This window comes from Leptosomus discolor, chromosome 5, assembly GCF_034619465.1.
Source record: "Leptosomus discolor isolate bLepDis1 chromosome 5, bLepDis1.hap2, whole genome shotgun sequence".
In the NCBI taxonomy this organism is placed as follows: Eukaryota; Metazoa; Chordata; class Aves; order Leptosomiformes; family Leptosomidae; genus Leptosomus; species Leptosomus discolor.
In genome coordinates this window covers 56,771,990-56,790,627 of record NC_141395.1, presented here as the reverse complement: position 1 = coordinate 56,790,627, position 18,638 = coordinate 56,771,990, and the positions used below count along the sequence as shown (strand labels likewise).

The window sequence follows — 18,638 nt, the reverse complement described above, 5'->3', positions numbered from 1 at the left end:
GACTTGTAAGGCATTTACTGTAACTGCTTTTGGGCACAAAGCAAGCAGTCTTTTTTTTTCCTTTTTCCTTTTTTTTTTCAGTAAAGTGTCAGAACTGTCAGAAATATCTATTAGCACAGAATTTGTCCAAGAATTCTATCGTACTGCTGTTATTACAGGAAAGACAAGAAAAGTAATCTCAGACAAGGACATATGACTTGGCAGACATGTGAAGCACAGATATCAGCCTAATATTCCAAGAACAAACTTTACTGCCAGCAAGCTGACAGCTACAGTTCATCCGCATCTGCTGTTTCCCATGAACTGCACTTTGCAGAAGTGTGAAGTCAGACACTTAACAATTCTATCAAGTTAAGATGTTAAAGAAAAAAGTCAGCACTCTGAACCCATATTAAAAAAAAACACTTTAATACGTTTTTTTCCAAGATCTAATATATAAATGCAATGGTAATAACATACTCTTCCTTTGTAAGCTTGGATGAAATACATTGAAGTCCACTTTTCGCATACTATATAAATAATCATCTAAAGCAACCTAGAAAAGAAGAAGAAAGCTTAGTCCATATGGTGCACACAAATAATTGGGCATTAAGTTTAGAAAGCAATACATGAAACCAAATGAGGAACTGCAAAAAGTCTTGACAGTTTGCCTGTTCTATTAAGTGGTAGTGTAACCATCACATTCAAAGGATATAAAAAAAGGCAGGTTTTGTGAAGAGAAGCATTATCTTTTACTTGCCCAAACAGCAAATTATGAGAATAGACTAGATTTTGAGCCCTTACATCAGAACGATGGTCTATGAATATACAGACATCTTGGGCAAAATGATGCAGTTAAACAAGGATTAGAAGTGTTGATCAAAACTATATGAGGTTCCAGAGTCAGGCACACACTATGATTTCACAAGTTTTAGGTATTACATCCTGCCAAATCAGACAAATGAAGCATTAGTTAACCATGCTTAATTTAATACTCTACTCTTCACAAACATGTTAGCACAGAAATAAGTCCATCACTTAAAAAGTGCATATCACACCCACCGTACAGAAAAAAGCAGGATATGCCTTCACAGGAACTTTCTTACTGAAAGATCTAGCCTGAAAGTAAATGGGATAAAGTGGGAGAAAAAAACAAAAACAAAAAGCAAATGTACTTATCAGGAGAATTTAACATTTCAGATTAAACATCAAGAACTATATATAATGGTTACAAGGAACAGACTGTATTACAAGCTTCGTCCCTTTTTGACATCCTGAAACTATTGTTTTCCATTGTGCAAGCCAGCACCATCCCTCACTGTATACAACAGTAATTCCACAGAAAGCTACATACTTTTTTAAATTTTATTTTTAACTATTTTATTACATATACTGGGAGAGGCCTGCTAAAATTCTTATGCAAGTTGACAACCTTACAGTTTACATACAACAAAGCAATGCAAATCAGCATCCCTTATTCCAACGAAGTTCCAAGTTGCATCTGATTTAATAAATATGGTGTAACCCTCCCCCACACCCCCCCCAAATAACTCTTTGCAACCCAAGAGACAGAAATGATGGAAGACCAGAAATGCATTTTGCTGACTGCATCTTTTTGGTCCAGTGCTGCCATCAGTGCTGGAAGTCCAGTTATGCTCCATTTACATTTATGGGACTTCAAAAGGATCTAAATGCCTCAGGTCCTCAGTATCTACACATAAACAGGGTCTAAACCATGGCTGAATCAAATCTACAATATAAATCCATGTGCAATTTGGGTACATCTAACAGAGCTCAAGCAAATCTTCCTGTAATTCTTATTTATAAATATAGAATCCCTCCTTGTTTTGCCTTTTCTTACAGGTTAAAACAAACAAACCAAACAACCCACCCACCTCTGTGAATACTGATGAGAATGTATGAGTTTTTTAGCTTTCCACAGCTCTTTCCAGACAACTGAGAAAATCAGGCTGAAACTTTAGGACAGAAAAATACTGAATCTTTTCAGGAGGCAAATTCTTTTAAAACTTTGAGATGTAACATATATATGTGCGTGTGCATATATCTACTTTAAAAAGGAAAATGCTCTTCCCTGATCTAATGTTCTGCCTTACTATTATTAATTGCAAGATGAAAAAAGAAAGTAATCTTGCTTGACCTTCTTAACCCAGAATGGGTTGCATGTCACTCAGAAAGCATGTTATCTTCCCTGGTAAACTGAGTCCATAACGATCTAGCATAATTGAGATAAATGCAAAAAGCCAAAAGGAGACCATGTTTTAAAAAGAAGAATGGGGGAAAGGGTGCTTAAGAGAAAGAGGGTGAACATGTAACTGTATTCGCAGGCTAAGGGATCACTGTGGGACTAACAGAGCACTTTTATTATATGCCTTTATTCTAATAAAACACACAATTTCTAAAGAAAACTGCCATCTTCACTACCTTATTTTGCCCTCTGCTGGTCATCAGTCGCAGTATCAGGAAGATACTTTACTCCCAAGATTTAAGTACCACATCACTACAATATGCTTCATATAATATCGCTGAGACTTAATTTAACATTTGAGGATTATGTTTCTTCTGACTGGGAAATGGGGCTGGTAACTGCTACCCTCATCCTCCAAAATACATGGTTTGTGTAACAAATGCTGAGACTGTTGAAACCTCTCTGCAAATTTAAACTTTACCCTACTCTGTAATTCCAACTAAGAAGGGGGTAAGTGGCTGAAAAGACCCTCAGGCAAAACAAGATAGTGATTTTATACAGGAGAACAGATATATTTAAAGGCACCAGCCCATTACATTCACCTAAAGTCCTGAAATACCCGTAAATTTTGCCAGCAAAAGCCTATTTCATCCGTTGGGGAGAAAGTATCTTTATCCTTGCATTAACAAAGACCATCTGATTATTAAGGAGGCTGATACCCTGTTATTACTGCCAGTTATTGCCAGTTCAAGTGGTTTGCACACTCTAGAGATCCTGCACTGTCAATTATTCTTCACTGATGATGATGGAGGCTGGAAGCAAGTATTCAGAGAGGGTTTTTTTAATTTTAATTAAGATGATATAACTCGTCTATTAAAAAAAAAAAAAAAAAAAAAAAAGGGAGGGGGCGTATGCCAGGATCAACTTTCAATTGAATAAAATGCTAATGCTGCCCTAATCTGGTTTCCTTGTGTTTACACTTTTCTGTATAGTCTCCAACTACATGATCACATCGCATATTTTCCATAGGACCCTGCCAGCGCACTACATGGGCAGGGCTCTAGGAATGGAGTGAGAATAAAGAGGGGGGGTGAGGTTCTGCCTGTTCTCTTCAGAAGCTGGTTGGCACACTGGGTGCCAGGGGACCAACGCATTAAGAATTATCAAATTATCTGAAAGGCTGGGAAGAACTGAATTCCCTCCCTGCTTCTGTCCCAAAGGTTCCAGGCAACACAAACAACCAAATTTTAAACATCTAGACAAGAAATACACATTGCTCATTTTCCATGCCTCCCATCCCTGATATGAGGCATTTCAGGCCAGGTACTTGGCATTTTTGTAAGCCACATCTGCAACCAAAGCCAAGGGGTTTTATACACTTTGCACTATGGGTTGCTGGGCGGGGAATTAAAAAAAAAAAAAAAGAAAAATCGAAATATTTCAGCATGAACAAAGATAGCGGACAGTTTTGGCATTGCATTTTCTTTGTCTCTGTTCCCTGCTTCTAAATGGAACAAACAGTCTCCTTGGGCATGTGACAATAGAAACTGAGACATGTGGGAAACAACATGAGTAGGAATGCATTAAATGCAAATTATAAATAGTCTCTATTAAAAATGAAGCCCAAGGCAATGTATTATTAACAAAAAATAAAAACGTTAATCGACTAACCAACCACTGACTGAACAAACCAGGGATGCCTCATTTTACCTTTATTTTCTTTATTTTGAAGCGGTATCTTTTCAGATGACCTTGATTGCAAGTATTGGGTGCAATACTCAAAGTATAAGCGTACGTGTACTTGCAGACATAAGAAATTCTTTACAATGCTTCTTGCAAGTTTTGTTTTCCAGATAAAGGCAGGCACAGCATTGCTGATGAACCATTCTTTTGCTTTTGTGTTATGTACCAAGAAGCAATTCAGAGTGTAGCTAAAATAAGCACTTAAAATAAAAACAGAGTAGGACTCTGCAGTTCTTCAGAATTCATTATTCACTGTTCCAAGCAAATAAAGGCTTTCTTAATTCACTTGGCTGTGAGGCAGAAAAGAAATAAACAGAAAGCATCTTTCCCAACATAGCTTTGAGCATGGCTGGTCATGTTAGGAAATGAATCCTCCCTCCCACACACACTACCCAGCAGTTAAAGGCAACACGCTCTGCTCTCCTGGCAGCCACTCCACTGTGCTGTGAAGTACCATATGCGGAAGTGCTTTCTGCGGTGCTGATCCCATGCTAGCATATAGCTGCTTTTATAAAAGTCTGCTTGAAGCTTCTCTCCCAGTAATAAGGCTTTTAGGCAGTATTTATATATATGCAATTGGACCTGGCTGTGAGTAAACTGCCTCCTGTACATACAGATAAGTATAATATTTTTACACAAGTAGTTGTAATATTTAAAGGTTTTGTGTGGTGGTTTTGGTTTTGTTTTTTAATTTGAACTCTCAAAGTAATTAAAATATTTGAAATTAAATATGCAGCTGTAGGTCTTCTAACAAAACATATGCACAATGCTTTGTGAAGATTAGCATAAATTATGTTCATTTAAATAAATAAAAGAGAAGGAATCTCACATGTTCTAGATGAATATGGGCCTGGCTGGCAACGTCATAAATTACATCTCTCACATTTTTCTCTTGCTTGCCTCTTATGAAATCCTCTTGTGAAACTCCATGCTAGACATAGGAAGGAAAAATCAAAGAGAAAAAACAACCCAATAAATACCAAGTTTCCATTTTAGCTTCTCAAAAACCTTTCCCAGCAACCGAACTAGTAACACAAGACTGAAACAATCTAAATGTTTTGCCACTGACCCCTCCTTTTTTATTTCCCCTTTTTTTGTCAGTCACTTGCAAAAAAAAGTCAAGAGAACAAAGACAACAGTTGGTACAGACTCTCTCTGCATGAATTTGTTCCCTAAAGACTTTGTGGTGAGTCACATAACCAAGTCAGATCTTAAAGTTTTGGCAATTCAGATCAGCTTAGATGCCCAATTTTTAAAACGATAACCCAAGGATCGATATTAAGCAGAAGAAAGCCAGTAACAGCTAACACAGAAGCCATGCTGGCTTATGAAGTTAGTCATTATCTTGGGGCTTGGTGTGTGCTACCAGGCTTGCAAAAAAAACAAAACAAACAAACCCCAACAAAATCAAAACAAACCAACCCCAACAAAACCAAAACAAACAAACAAAACCCCAAACAAAACCACTCCCAAAAACTAAACCAAAAAAAAAACCCAACCCCAAACTTATTCTCTGACTATAGTGACCAATGTGAGATATAATATGGTATATTCAGAATTGCACCAGTTCTCAACAACACACAGACACGTGAAAGCTGTATAAAGGTAGGCAGGTAGGCTTCACAGGAGACTCCAGCAGAACTCTGCGATACTTGCCAGCAGTTGAAATGCTCACAAGACGCTCAGTCTGCCCAGAAGGGATGCAAGCTGTTTTTACAGTTTCACTGTAAAACACCTTCCGTGGCAAGGAATGACTGTGAATTTTCAGGCTATGTTTGAAAAGTTAAAAACTTGGAAGGCCTCCCATACCATCCAGTCCCAGAAAGGCTGAAAGCAGGGTGCAGCTCCTTTCTGCAGTCTTATAACTCTGACCTGTATTAGTATCTACATTTTTTACAACTATGTAAATTACTAAACTTCAAATCAAAACTTTCAGCCGTATTAAAATGATATTCAGAAAATACTAACACAACGGCCTTAAGCACCACCACAATTACATAAATTTTCGTTAAGTGTAAAAAGAACAGCATTAACATTTAAAAATAAAGACTGGAGATGAAAGAATAACAGCTGAGATGCCTACAGATTAGCCAGAGAACATTAATGAAAAAATTCAAGCTTTAATCCCATTTTACCCAAATTGCAAGATCTGCTAAAGTCCAATGCAAATCAGGTGTACAGTTTAAATTGGAGGACTATACCATCTCCTACAGCAACGCATGGAAGGTATGCTTATAGCTATCAAATATGTAACAAAAACACCCCCAAAACCACAACCCAAAAAATCAAAAAAAACCAAATTCACCAGCACATTTATGAAAAGGTAGTAGAGAAACATGAGAAGATTGTTCAGAAGTAAAATTTCTCACAGTGCTTCCTTTATGGGAATAGGAAAAAGAAAAAAAAACCCAAACAAGAAAAACCCCAAACTCAGGCCCCATTCCATATGTATATTTCTACACATTCATGGAAAAAATCCTGAAAGCTAAAAATATTACTACATTTAATTAAATAAAATAAAAACCCAGAAACCCTAGAATTTTGTGAAGGTCACTCCTCTCACCTCCCAACATATAAAACCATGACAGTGGCATACTACTGGGCCACAGCAGAAAGCATTAAAATAAAGAAGAAAGGTGTTCTGTTTCTGGCCTAATAGAGTATGATCTCATATACAGTACTGAGAGACACAGTTAGACCACACTGTTCAATTCCAGGCAACTGGCTTCTCTTACCAACATACAAATGTCCATGGGAAGAAAGACCTTTTGTCTCGTACTATGATATGGAGTTGCTCTTAAACAGGTAACTATGCCTTGCGCTTTCCCAACATGGCTGGCTGCATGGTCAGCATGGATGTCCCTCACACCTAAAATAGAAATAATATGTTCAGAAACATACTGTCAGATCTTTGAGGGGTATAGCGGTCCCTGATGTGTATCACAGTCATATTTAAGGAAATGTAAGTGCATTGGTCCATGGCAGACCTGTCTATGTTCATAAATTGTCTTGAGATCTCATCTCAGAGGTGCAAAGGAGTGGGAAAATTCATTGATTTCCACATTCAGGAGTGAGATACCTCTTAGCCTGTTGCAGTTTCTGCAAATGGTACGCTTAGCAGAGCGGCACCTATTCAGATGTAACACATCAGTACACAAACTCATTTTCATTGGCATGTCTTCTCCCAGAGTAACAGTATTCTAAGAACTGTTTATCCTGCCAGAGAAATCATTCGAGTGTGAGATTCCTGAGAAGCATTAATGCTTACAGCCTGGTTTCCTGATTAGCTGCAGCCGATTCAGCAGCGTACTGAAGCCAAAGAGAATGGTCCTACGCTTCGCCCCCAAACTCACGTTTCTGCCACCTCCCTTGTGCTGTCATGGGCAATGAGGCAGTAGCATGGTAAACTGAATTAGACCACCAAAGCAATGGAAAACTAACTTTAGTTACTGCATGGTCACACAACTGTGAGACCTGAAAGAATAGATGAGTGAGGCAAGAGCAGCACTATTGCTCTTCGTGGCAAGACCATACAAGGTTGGCTTAGACCAATCAGAAAGCCATAATGTTTTCACAGCACTGACCCCAGATAAAATGAAAATTTAAAGGAAAATTGAAATTAAAATTCACGAAAGCTCTAACAGAAGCAGCATTCTACAAAGAAAGAAATGAGGATACAGGAATTACAGACCAGTGAGCCTAACTGACACCTGAAAACGATACTGGGAATACTAGATTCACTGCCCAAGCCTGCCCGAGCCTTGCACCAGTCTCAGAAACCTTTGCAAAACAGTGGCTATAGGTAGACTACACAAACTCATTTTGGCAATGGCACTAGCAAGTAGAGTGTGGCTTGTAGGAATCGATGGATATAACTTACTGACACTGGGCAGCTCAGGCTTTACATATAACTAGGAATTAAAAAAAAGAAAAAAGCTCAAAGAGTTAGCAATGACTCATGCTCAACCTGGGAATATAAGCCAGAAGTGAGGTTCTGAAAAGCTTTAACAAAATTATTAAGTAGAACCAGACTCCTAACTACCTAGGCAATGCATCAGAGAGCACAATATTAGTATTTTTAAATGACAGAGCTGGGAGGAAGTACCAGGACTTTGGACAACACGATTACCAGTAGTCAAAACGAGCCTGACAAAAGTAGTAACCCAAAATCAGTAAGAATAAAGCAACACTAAAACTGGAGACTGGTCAGGAATAAGGAAGCTAAAACCACAAGAAATTTAGCAAAAATTACCTGTAATGAAACCAGGTCCACCTAGTCTAGAAAAGACTGCTGATGGGGAACACCAAGGGCTATGTTCAATTAATTTCTCCATTTATGGAAAAAACCACAGAAGTTAACCATTTAATATGCAGTGAAGGAGATTTTTGCTTAGGTATTTTGTTACATTGGTATGTTTAAGAGAAGTTAAACTTAACAATAGGGCACCTAGAAAATCCAGAGGCCCCATAACAGATTTTCAAGAACAAGATCATCTGACTTAGGGGGGTTGGACTAGAAGATCTCCAGAAGTCCCTTCCAATCCCTACCATTCTGTGATTCTGTGACTTGTACCAGGAGTGAACCAAGCATGACCAAATTTCTTCAGGACTGAAGACATTTCTCAGAATGGAAGACACCAGTATTTCTCATACGCCCACATTTCTTCAATTAGAAGTTCAGAAAGACTCTTGCAACACTTCACTGACTTCCTACTGAGGAAGTGAACATCAGATGTTAAGAGATAGGTTCCTCGTTTCTTCCAAAGAAGAACGTGCTCACCGTATCTTTTTATTTCTCTCTCTTTTTTCTTTTTGAACTCTTTCAACTTCAGCAGACTCTGATAAGCAAGAGAAAAGTATTGCTACTACAATACTAAATACTCTAATTATTCTCACCCTTCTTTTACATCTGAGCTCATACAGGGAATATTTCCGTAATGCAACAGACACCTAAGAGAAAGTTACCCTTTTCTTCTCTGCAAATGAAGAGTTCTTTCCCAATCTTTATGTTAGACAAAGATACTAGCTCTTTATATTAGACATAGATACTAGCTCTTACATCTTTATATTAGACACGGGTACTAGCTCTTAACCACAAGGATCATATCATCTTTGTTGCATTTTTTTCTAGCTATTCAATTATTGATAGTTAACCTACTTTTAGGAAGAGAAGAGGATTCAGACCCAAATTGACAACATCACTATACGAAGTTTATAGGTTGGGAAGTCAGCTGTTTCAAGACAACCAGTGTACATCACTGCAATACAGAACAACAGCTGCAGAACAACTACAGCACTTCGTGTTCTGACAAGAGGGACAATCAGAAAATATGGTGAAGAGCTGAATTTACCATACTCTGTAACAGAAACAACAAAAGAGAAAACAAAGCAACAAAGAACATTGCAGTACGAAACTGCACTTCAGTGAGCTTTCCACTGAGCTGCTTCCAAGAAAAGTATGTAGTTCTAGGGCAGGTGCAATACAATTCCAGATTTATGCTTGAGCATTCAAAAGATACCTGAGGCATTACCTAAGACAACTTCCACTGAACTTAAAGCTCCAGTGGAAAAAGAGTGGGATTTTTGAAACATCAGTAAATATAGTACCTCCACTAATGAGTCATCAACAAAATCTAAAGAGAGGAAAATGCCTACCCAGCATTTCCAAGGTGAGGTACAAGAGAGCACTCTGAGTGTTCTCAGCATACGTTTCAAGCTCCTGGATGTTACGGTATGCTCTATCGTCCAAATTCTTCTCCTGTAATAGGAACACAGAACTCCAGTAAAATGTAAATATAACTGCTACTTGTACAAGTTTATTACTACAGCCATGTCAGCCTGATTCACTATTAGAAAAAAAAAGGACAAAATTAAGAGATAGAAAGAGAGTATAAACTCAGATAGAAGTAGTCACTAAAGCTTACAGCAAGTCTAACATAACCAACTACCTACAGGCAACTGCAGACAAGTCTGGTTACTGGAGCAAACAGAATTTTTTGCAATAGTGAGAAATTAGAATTCTTAATAAAAAAAAGATACAATCAACCAAAACATCACATGGTATTCTTACACTATGGGGTTGCCAATTTTAACATTTAATTTGTATCTGAAGCACAAAGAAATTTAGATAAACAGGAATGTATTTTTTAAAGCAGGCACTAAAATCAATCCATCAAACACACACATGATTTCAAAGTCATATGCAAATACCCCCCAAAACACAACATCTTCCATCATTCTTCCTGTCCTAGTGGCTTTTGTGGTTAAAACACACCAGTTTTAAGATTATAAAACTCTGAAGTCTTTCATAGCAATGACACTCCGCAAGTAACTGAGCATCAATTTCTCAAGGTATAACTCCATGAACTTTAGCAGCAAAGCTAGTTCAAGGAATTCCTGCTCTCAGCTATTCATTCTTGCCCTTATGTCAGAGTTGGTAGCAGCATCACTGTACCAGTGGAATTCTTCCTCTTGTTCGTTGTTTTTTTTTTCTCCCCAGAACAAAAATTATTTTAAAATTCATGTGATTTGAATGCACCAATTTACAGCACTTATAAAAAAGGCCACAGCCATAAGGAGAAGCTGCAAAGCGTGGCAGAAAGGTTCAGATGATCATTTAATTTTTGAGATTTTATATCCATGACATCACAAGAGAAGGCGATTTAGGGGCAAAATTGGCATCCTAACACGAGAGGCAAGAAGGAATAAGATTATGCCAATAATGTAGATTTGTGCAACTTTTTGCAATAAACAAGATGCCATTTCTCTTGGGGCAGGATTGGAATGACACACAAAAAAAGAGACCATGCACAAGTTTCTCTTCTTGCCTCTCTTCGTTTCCATTTCTATTAAAATGCCATTTTCCAGAATTCTTAACAGTTGCGTATGGGGACCTCGCTACTTAACCCCATAGGATGGCATTTCCCTCACTTACATACAGAAAGGTATCCAAGTGTAACTCCCAATGGATCACCTCTAGGAGTAACCACTTCAAATCAGGAATACAGACAAACAACAGAAAACATGAGCACGGATACACTGGTTATCAGAGCAGGAAACAAGAAAGATGTGGACTCACAAACTGCTTATATTTTAAAGTAAAAAATAAACAACGGATTCTATTAGCAGTTTTGGCCAGAAAGAACAGAAACTATGAGTAGGGGCATCAAGGAAGAATTAAAAGGAAATATAGCAGTACCATTCTGAAAGAGAAATACTACTGTCTGGAAAAGATGAACAACTTATGGTTTTGTTTTACATGCAAACACATAAAAATAAGGGGGGGGAAAAATATGACTAAAACCAGAATCAGACTTCAAATGGTAAATACTTACTCTTTCATCAATGATCTTCATGAACCACATTTTAGTCAAGTTATGTCTCTTGACAGCCTGAAAATTATCAAATAAAACATCCATGTTAATGTATACAAAGTGATGGTTCTACTGCATTCTGAAGGCTGAAATATATTTTAGATAATCCTTTTCTTACAAGGATTGTATTCACTGGGTTAAAACAAAGTCAGAAAATGAGAATCTTCTTCAAATACAAAAATTTTCAACTGGCATTTGGTACAAGTTGTTGTACGGAAAAAAAAATGAAATCTTGGACATCAAGCCGGGTAACTTGGAAAATATTTTTGAAAGTAATTTATTGTTTCATGGAGTCATACATTCCCACTAAATCTTTGCAGATAACTGTTCGGTTTCCAAAGAGAACAATGTAAACAAAACTTATGGAGCAGATTTCTCACAATCTTAGCCTTTATAGCTCACTTTCAACGTCTTTACATCCATTATATTTGTAAGTATTTTTTCAAGGTTTGACAAGACTAGATCTTGTTGATTCAACAAAATCTGCTTGAGGAAGTATTTGGTACCTGAAAAGGCAATTTTAAGACACAACTACAAATGTCAGTTTCACTTCTCACTTGTTCATCTTGAGTATCATTTTGTAAATTAAATCCTCGAAATAGTCACAGGTCAAGACTTAAAGCACCAAACTGAGTTCTGCTAAATTACCCAATTTGTACATTACATCCATTTTGAGATACCTTCATTCAAACACACAGGTCCTCATTTTTCAAAAGTTTTGAAAATTGGGTAATTAGCGAATGGCGGATTAGGCCTTGCTTTTCGGGTGCTCAAAATGAAGAAAGATCAAGTAGCATATAGTTACCATATAAGTTTATATTAAAAATCACTGAGAGTTGAGCTATTAATAATTCTAGAAATATTATTAAAAGCTATTTATATACTTTACTAGTGCATAAAACTCTCAGAATCCAAATGTCAGTATTCTCGGATACACAAAACTTCAGAAACACCTTTAACATGATAAAATAGTATTTATTCTGGAAAAAACAAAATTGTCCTCGTACAAACTCAACAGCAAGAAAAGAGTATATGTAAAACATGCTGTGCAAAAGACATGCTAATCCTGTTAACAGCTCTGCAATACTTGTGAGTTCAGCTGTGTTTCTAAGAATTGCAATGTCACCCTTGAACATTTGTGAAGCCCTGCTCTTCCAATAGGTCATTCTTGGGGTATTTACTGAAATGTAGAAATAATATCACACCTTGAGTGTAAAGGTCACCAGGTCAGGCTGGATTGTTAGTCCACTCTAGCACTCTGCACTGTTCAAAGCTGTCAGAGTTCCTAGAAATACTTTCTGAATTATTTTTCAACATATTATTTCACAACCAGTTCTGTTTGGATTGTCTTATAATGGTCTTCCTTCACAGAAATCATGTGTGAGGTGAAATCTTACCACAAAGACAGGCCAGTTCTTTCTTCCACTTCAAAACTGATTTTCTCTTTTGTGAGTATGACTGGCAGTCCTAGCGGCTGGAAAGGGTTGCAACTGATACCTCAATATCTGAATGATTTATACCTGAATGTTGTACTGGTTTTGGCTGGGATGGAGTTAATTCTCTTCACAGTAGCTTGTATGGGGCTATGCTCTGGATTTGTGCCGAAAGCAGTGTTGATAATACGGAGATGTTTTCGTTACTGCTGAGCAGTGCTTACACAGAGCCAAGGCCTTTCCTGCTGCTCACACTGGCCCGCCAGCGAGCAGGCTGGGGGTGCACAAAAAGTTGGGAGGGGACACAGCTGGGACAGCTGACCAAAGGGATATTCCATAGTATATGACATCATGCTCAGTTTTATTAAACTAGAGGGGAGGTTGGCAGAGGGGTGCCTCTGCTCAGAGACTAGTCAGGCATTGATACACACACCCCACACTGATACACACACAAGCTGCCTGAAATTAAAAGTGGTCGAAAGCACATACACAATTGTACACAAAACTAACTTGTACCTAACCCACTCAATCAGACAACTAAATGAAAGGATATCTTCAGAAACAAAAATAAGTTCAGGAACACTTGAAAATGAGACAAAAGTATTTGGAGAGAAAACAAGTCATGTTCCTGGAATTTTGCCATATGCTGGAAGAGAGACAGAAAGAAGGAAATAAAAAGCAAAGGCACAGACAGATTGACATGCAAAACGACCAATTCTACATTAAAAGTATCACCTTACGTGCATCTTCACTTCTCATAATCCCATAAAAAGGCTCACAACACTTGCCAGTCTTCATTCTAATTGTACAAGCACTTTGTTGTGGCTAAGGCACATACTTTATCTGAGCTGGAGACACCTATGAATAGCTCTGGTCTTCCTAAAAGTGATGGTAACAGGTGTTTTATTTTACTTCTTGGCTTTACCTATGTTTTCTCTTAGTTAAACAAAGTGTATCTTGTTTAAATCCCAATTTAATATAAACATGAGCATTGACAGACAGAAACAAATGCTCACTTATGCTTTATTTCACATTTGAAGGAGGAAGAGTCAGGAAGAGGCCACAGTTTCAGCACTGCCAAAAATCACTGAAAGAGGATTTGGAAAGGACTCATTTTTGTTGTCTCAAAGGTGCAGCAGGGTGGATGTGAAGCCAAAATGGCAACAAGTGAAATGTTGTAAACCCAGCGTTACAGTTAGTATCCTGCTTTCCCCGAGATTTTAACAGGTACAATGCAGATGAAGAATATTTGGATGAAGACTCCACATTTCACTGCCTGCTTTTCATCAGATCCACAAACCTAACTACCTATGGGATCTATGTTAACTGTATTAGTTGTGGACAATGGAGTTATATCCAGTTGGCGGCCAGTCACGAGTGGTGTCCCCCAGGGCTCAGTACTGGGGCCACTCCTGTTTAACATCTTTATCAATGCTTTGGACGAGGGGATGGAGTGCACCCTTAGTAAGTTTGCAAATGACACCAAGCTGGGTGGAAGCGTCGAACTGCTTGAGGGTAGGGAAGCTCTACAGAGGGATCTAGATAGGCTGGATCACTGGGCCAAGGCCAATTCCACGAGTTTCAATAAGGCCAAGTGCTGGGTCCTGCACTTCGTTCACAACAACCCCCAGCAGCGCTACAGGCTTGGGGAGGAGTGGCTGGAGAGCTGCCAGGCAGAGAGGGACCTGGGGCTGTTGATGGACAGCCAGCTGAACGTGAGCCAGCAGTGTGCTCAGGTGGCCAAGAAGGCCAATGGTATCCTGGCCTGCATCAGGAATAGTGTTGCCAGCAGGAGTAGGGAGGTGATCGTGCCCCTGTACTCGGCACTGGTGAGGCCACATCTCCAATACTGTGTGCAGATTTGGGCCCCTCTCTACAAGAAGGACATTGAGGTGCTGCAGAGGGTACAGAGGCGGGCTACCAAGCTACTAAAGGATTTGGAGCATGTCTTGTATGAGGAACAGCTGAGGGATCTGGGGCTGTTTAGCCTAAAGAGGAGGCTGAGGGGAGAACTTATTGCTCTCTACAACTACCTGGAAGGAAGTTGCAGCGAAGCAGGGGTCAGTCTGTTCTCCCAAGTAACAAGCGATAGAACAAGGGGAAATGGCCTTAAGCTGCACCAGGGGAGGTTCACGCTGGATATTAGGAAGAATTTCTTTACTGAAAGGGTTGTCAGGCATTGGAACAGCCTGCCCAGGGAGGTGGTGGAGTCACCATCCCCGGAGGTGTTTAAGAGATGGGGAGGTGTTGTACTTAGGGACATGGTTTAGTGGTGTTCATAGAGCTAGGACAAAGGTTGGACTCAATGATCTTTAAAGTCTCTTCCAACCAAAACTGTTCTACGATTCTATATATTCAGCTATTGAGATTTAGACAAACTGCAGTTTTTCCTGTCTAGGAGCTCAGAGATCTTTAGTTTAAATGCAAGTTCTGATCTTACAGAGTAGAGGCCTTACAGCAGCTGCTCTTTTGTAAGGTTCTAAGACTTGCTGTGGTCCATGGCCCTAAGATGACAAGTTAGCAATGTATGGAATTTCCATCCCCAAAGAAATTAAAAATTCAACTCAATGTGACCCTGACAACCTGATCTAACTTTGATGTTAGACCTTCTTTGAGTGGTAAGTTGGACTAGATGGCAACCAGAGAGCCCTACCAACTAAGTTATTCTGTGCTTCTATATCAGCATCAAGGGGAAATCCATTTACACTGCCTTCAGACCTTCAATCACCAGTCAAACATATCAATGACAGTCCTAACTAGAAACATAAAATTTTCAAAGAAAGCCTGTTTCTTTGGCCATGACCAGCAGAGGAACAGATCTTTAGGTGTAATTTACACGTGACATTCTAGTGACTGCAGAACTCATGCACTTTGTTAAAATAAACTGTTAAGTTCACAAGTACACTCCCTGTTGCTCAATGCACCCGAAAGGATCTGTGCAAAACAATACATAAATGGAAGTCATCAAGCAACTCTTGATGCAAGGAGAATATTGTATTAAGATTCTCCTTATTACCCAGTAACTGCATATGAAGGTCTTAGGCTTTTCCTCATACCCTGTTTGCTAGTTCAACCTCTGTGCTTAGCCTCCTGTCTTTTTGTACAGCTTATTATCTTCAAGCAGGACCAACACTGGCTCAGGAAAATATACTTATGCACTTCACTTGCCATCAACTTACAGCTTATTACAATTTACTCTGTCTTTCACCTAAACATAAGAGAAAAAAGCAGACGGTTCAGAAAAGTCTGACCCTCTAAGTAGGTCCTACCTAAATATCCTTCTCCAACTCCGCTGTTTGGTTTTAGGTAACTTACAATACCACACACAGACACAAATTACATTTTCTGCTTTATATAAAATAACGTTGCTAACTATGACACACAGCACACACAAAACAATGACATTATTTCTCACAGTAATATTTTAGTTAAGTGAATTTTAGGACAATAAAGGTGTATTTTACCCTCCACAGTTCTGTAGCAACCGGCTGATGTGGTGGATTATCGCAGTATATATCTTCCACAGCTTCCCTCCAGAACTGCATTCGCATCAAACCTGTAGTTTTCTGAGTTATGGAGTCTTTAATCTGGAAAGGATAAATCTGGAGTGAAATTCACAGTGTCTTTAAGGCATTTGGTCTATCTACACTGAAAAGACGGACACAGGACATAGCCAAACTCAGCAGGGAAAGTACTCAGTTCTGAATTTCTGTTTATTCCTCATAAAGCATATGAGCACTACAAAGAGTAAAAAAAACAATATAAAAAAAAAAAATCTTCACCACAACCTGACTTTCAAACCCACGGAGATTTAGTCCTGGGCGACCGTCACCCCAGCTGCCTTCCCAGAAGGACGGCAGCAGTGGTGACAGCGGCGAGGGAGGGCAGCGCCACGGGCTGCCAGCAGCGTTTTGCCTGGTCAGCACATTTCCTGGATCCCTCCCTTCAGGCAAGCGTTCCCAGCTCGCCTGGTGGCACTGGCAGCTTCTGGCCACTACCAAAGGAGAGACTCTCCCCTCCCTCAACTCTCCAATTACACACTTCCCTCCCGACAGCATTTCCATCCCCCAGCTCCTACCGACAAAGACCCGAGACTGATTGTATCACCCAGGTTTTTGACAGACAGGATTTAGCTGCACTTTACCGATTCAGTTGCTGCATCTGAAGCCAGGATATAGATGCAATCACTTAACAGTATCAACGAGCACAGCCTCTTTGTTATAACTTAATTTTAAAATGCACTACAAAGAGGAAAGTCAGAAAAACCATATACATAAACAAAATAAATAGGGGGATGCTGGCTACTTTCCACGGGCCATTCAAAATTAGAGGCTGTATTGCACTATTTATTCATCACCCCTTAGAGCACAAAAAGTTAATCCTGGCAAAACACCAACTACCAGTGTAATTTAGAATACCAAAACTGTTATTTTACAGCTCCAGAGTTCACAAAGATATATTTTAATACCTGCCTGAGCCAGCTCCACATTGAAGGCTCTCAAGGCAAAAGCAGAGGTTCGAGATTCCTCAGGCAACAGCAAAGAACACAGAAACCCTTCATAGTCACGCTTTCTATAAAAGGATGGAAAAAAAAATTATCATTTATAGCTCTATGTAAATTGGGTGTGCTACTGCTTAGCACTGAACTCCTAAATTAGTAGCAGGAAGTTATAGTTCAAAACTCTAGCTTCTAAGCTTATTTCAAAATGAGAGAAACTCCACAAGAGAGGGGATGCTGTCTAAACTCCCGGTGCACGTCTCAAACCCAAATCTCAAGATATTTGGCTAAAGGCATGGAACAAGGCTATGGCAGAACTGCAAATACAATCCATATTGTCCAACTGCCAGACTTCTGTTCCAAACATGAAACCACGTTTCTTTAAAAGACTGTGCTTTAGAGCTTGGCAGAAGAGCACTTGCTTAACTAGTACATTTCTGTTTATTGGCAACTATATTCAAAGCATAAAAACTCTGAGTCTTGGCAGTTTCACCGCAGGTAGCTTGTTGCCAATCTAATGTGATATGCCTTTGTTTGGCCACTTGGGTGTGCCATTAAATTAAAAACAATCACAATGCACAGAATCATAAATTGCAAAATCATACATAACTGTAGCTAACAAAAACAGTTGGGTGACCTCTGAAAAGGTGCTTGTTTTGAACAATATTTTTGTGGACTTTCTGATAAGCCTGTAACCTGATTCTTCATTAGAAGAAGTCCAGCAACCCCAGGTTTCACCTCCAGAGCAGAGAAGCAGGTGTCGAGGAAAACACATTTACTCATTTTCATGAAGTCTGCTGTTCTTACCTGTACTCATATTTCTTTTGAATGTGAGTTTAAAATAGCAAAGCCAAACTAAAACCAGGGGTTATTAGGGTTGCTACTTTCAGCATCAAACAAAAAAGAAGCGAGATTTAACAGAGGTTCTTACCCCTACAATACACAGCAGCTAGTAACCAGCAAATGCTTAAGTTTTCACACTTGTGAAACTTGGTTTAGAGCCTGATGCAAATCCAGAAGCATCAACAAAAACAACTTTTGTGAATTTTAGCAGGCTTTAAAGGTCACCCTCACACTAAAGAACAGACACACCAAACCTCCCTCAATTAAGACACTTTCTGAAAAGTATTATCAACTCGAAATCCAGCATTTTTTTCAAGGCTGACTGTAGTAATACCCAGTATTTCCCACCCTGGGCAGAGCTGCAAGGTTTACAGACACATTTTCCCAGTTCCAGTTATGCAGTTTGCCTGCGTTGTTCACACAACACAGAACCACCTCTACTTCCAGAAAGGAAACAAAATAACACAATACACAAAGTATACAGCAGCACAATAGAGAAAATTTGTCATCCCTCTAGTAATGGTGTTGGCATGTTGGGTTTTTGTTGTGGATTTTTTTTTCAA

General features: G+C 39.0%; 1 protein-coding gene across 2 annotated transcripts; it reads right to left on the bottom strand.

Annotated features, from left to right (window-relative positions):
- Positions 1-406: 406 nt before the first annotated feature.
- NDUFAF6 (NADH:ubiquinone oxidoreductase complex assembly factor 6) lies at positions 407-17,223 on the bottom strand. Of its 2 annotated transcripts, XM_086465419.1 has the most exons (8): positions 17,203-17,223; positions 16,199-16,321; positions 11,263-11,319; positions 9,584-9,686; positions 6,664-6,797; positions 4,758-4,859; positions 1,042-1,098; positions 407-535 (listed from the first exon to the last, which is right to left on the bottom strand). In XM_086465419.1, exons 1-8 carry the CDS (start codon positions 17,221-17,223, stop codon positions 407-409), a joined length of 726 nt encoding a protein of 241 aa, XP_086321545.1. The 2 variants fall into 2 exon arrangements, with proteins under 2 accessions (XP_086321545.1, XP_086321547.1); XM_086465421.1 differs by lacking the exon at positions 1,042-1,098.
- Positions 17,224-18,638: the final 1,415 nt, after the last annotated feature.

Excerpts from the sequence above, each read along its gene's own strand:
- NDUFAF6 (XM_086465419.1), bottom strand. The coding sequence starts at position 17,223 with ATGTGGAGCTGGCTCAGGCAG. Across the intron at positions 9,687-11,262 it reads TGAAGATCATTGATGAAAGA|GAGAAGAATTTGGACGATAG; the intron begins GTAAGTATTTAC and ends TTCCTATTACAG. Across the intron at positions 4,860-6,663 it reads CCATGGACATTTGTATGTTG|CATGGAGTTTCACAAGAGGA; the intron begins GTAAGAGAAGCC and ends TCCTATGTCTAG.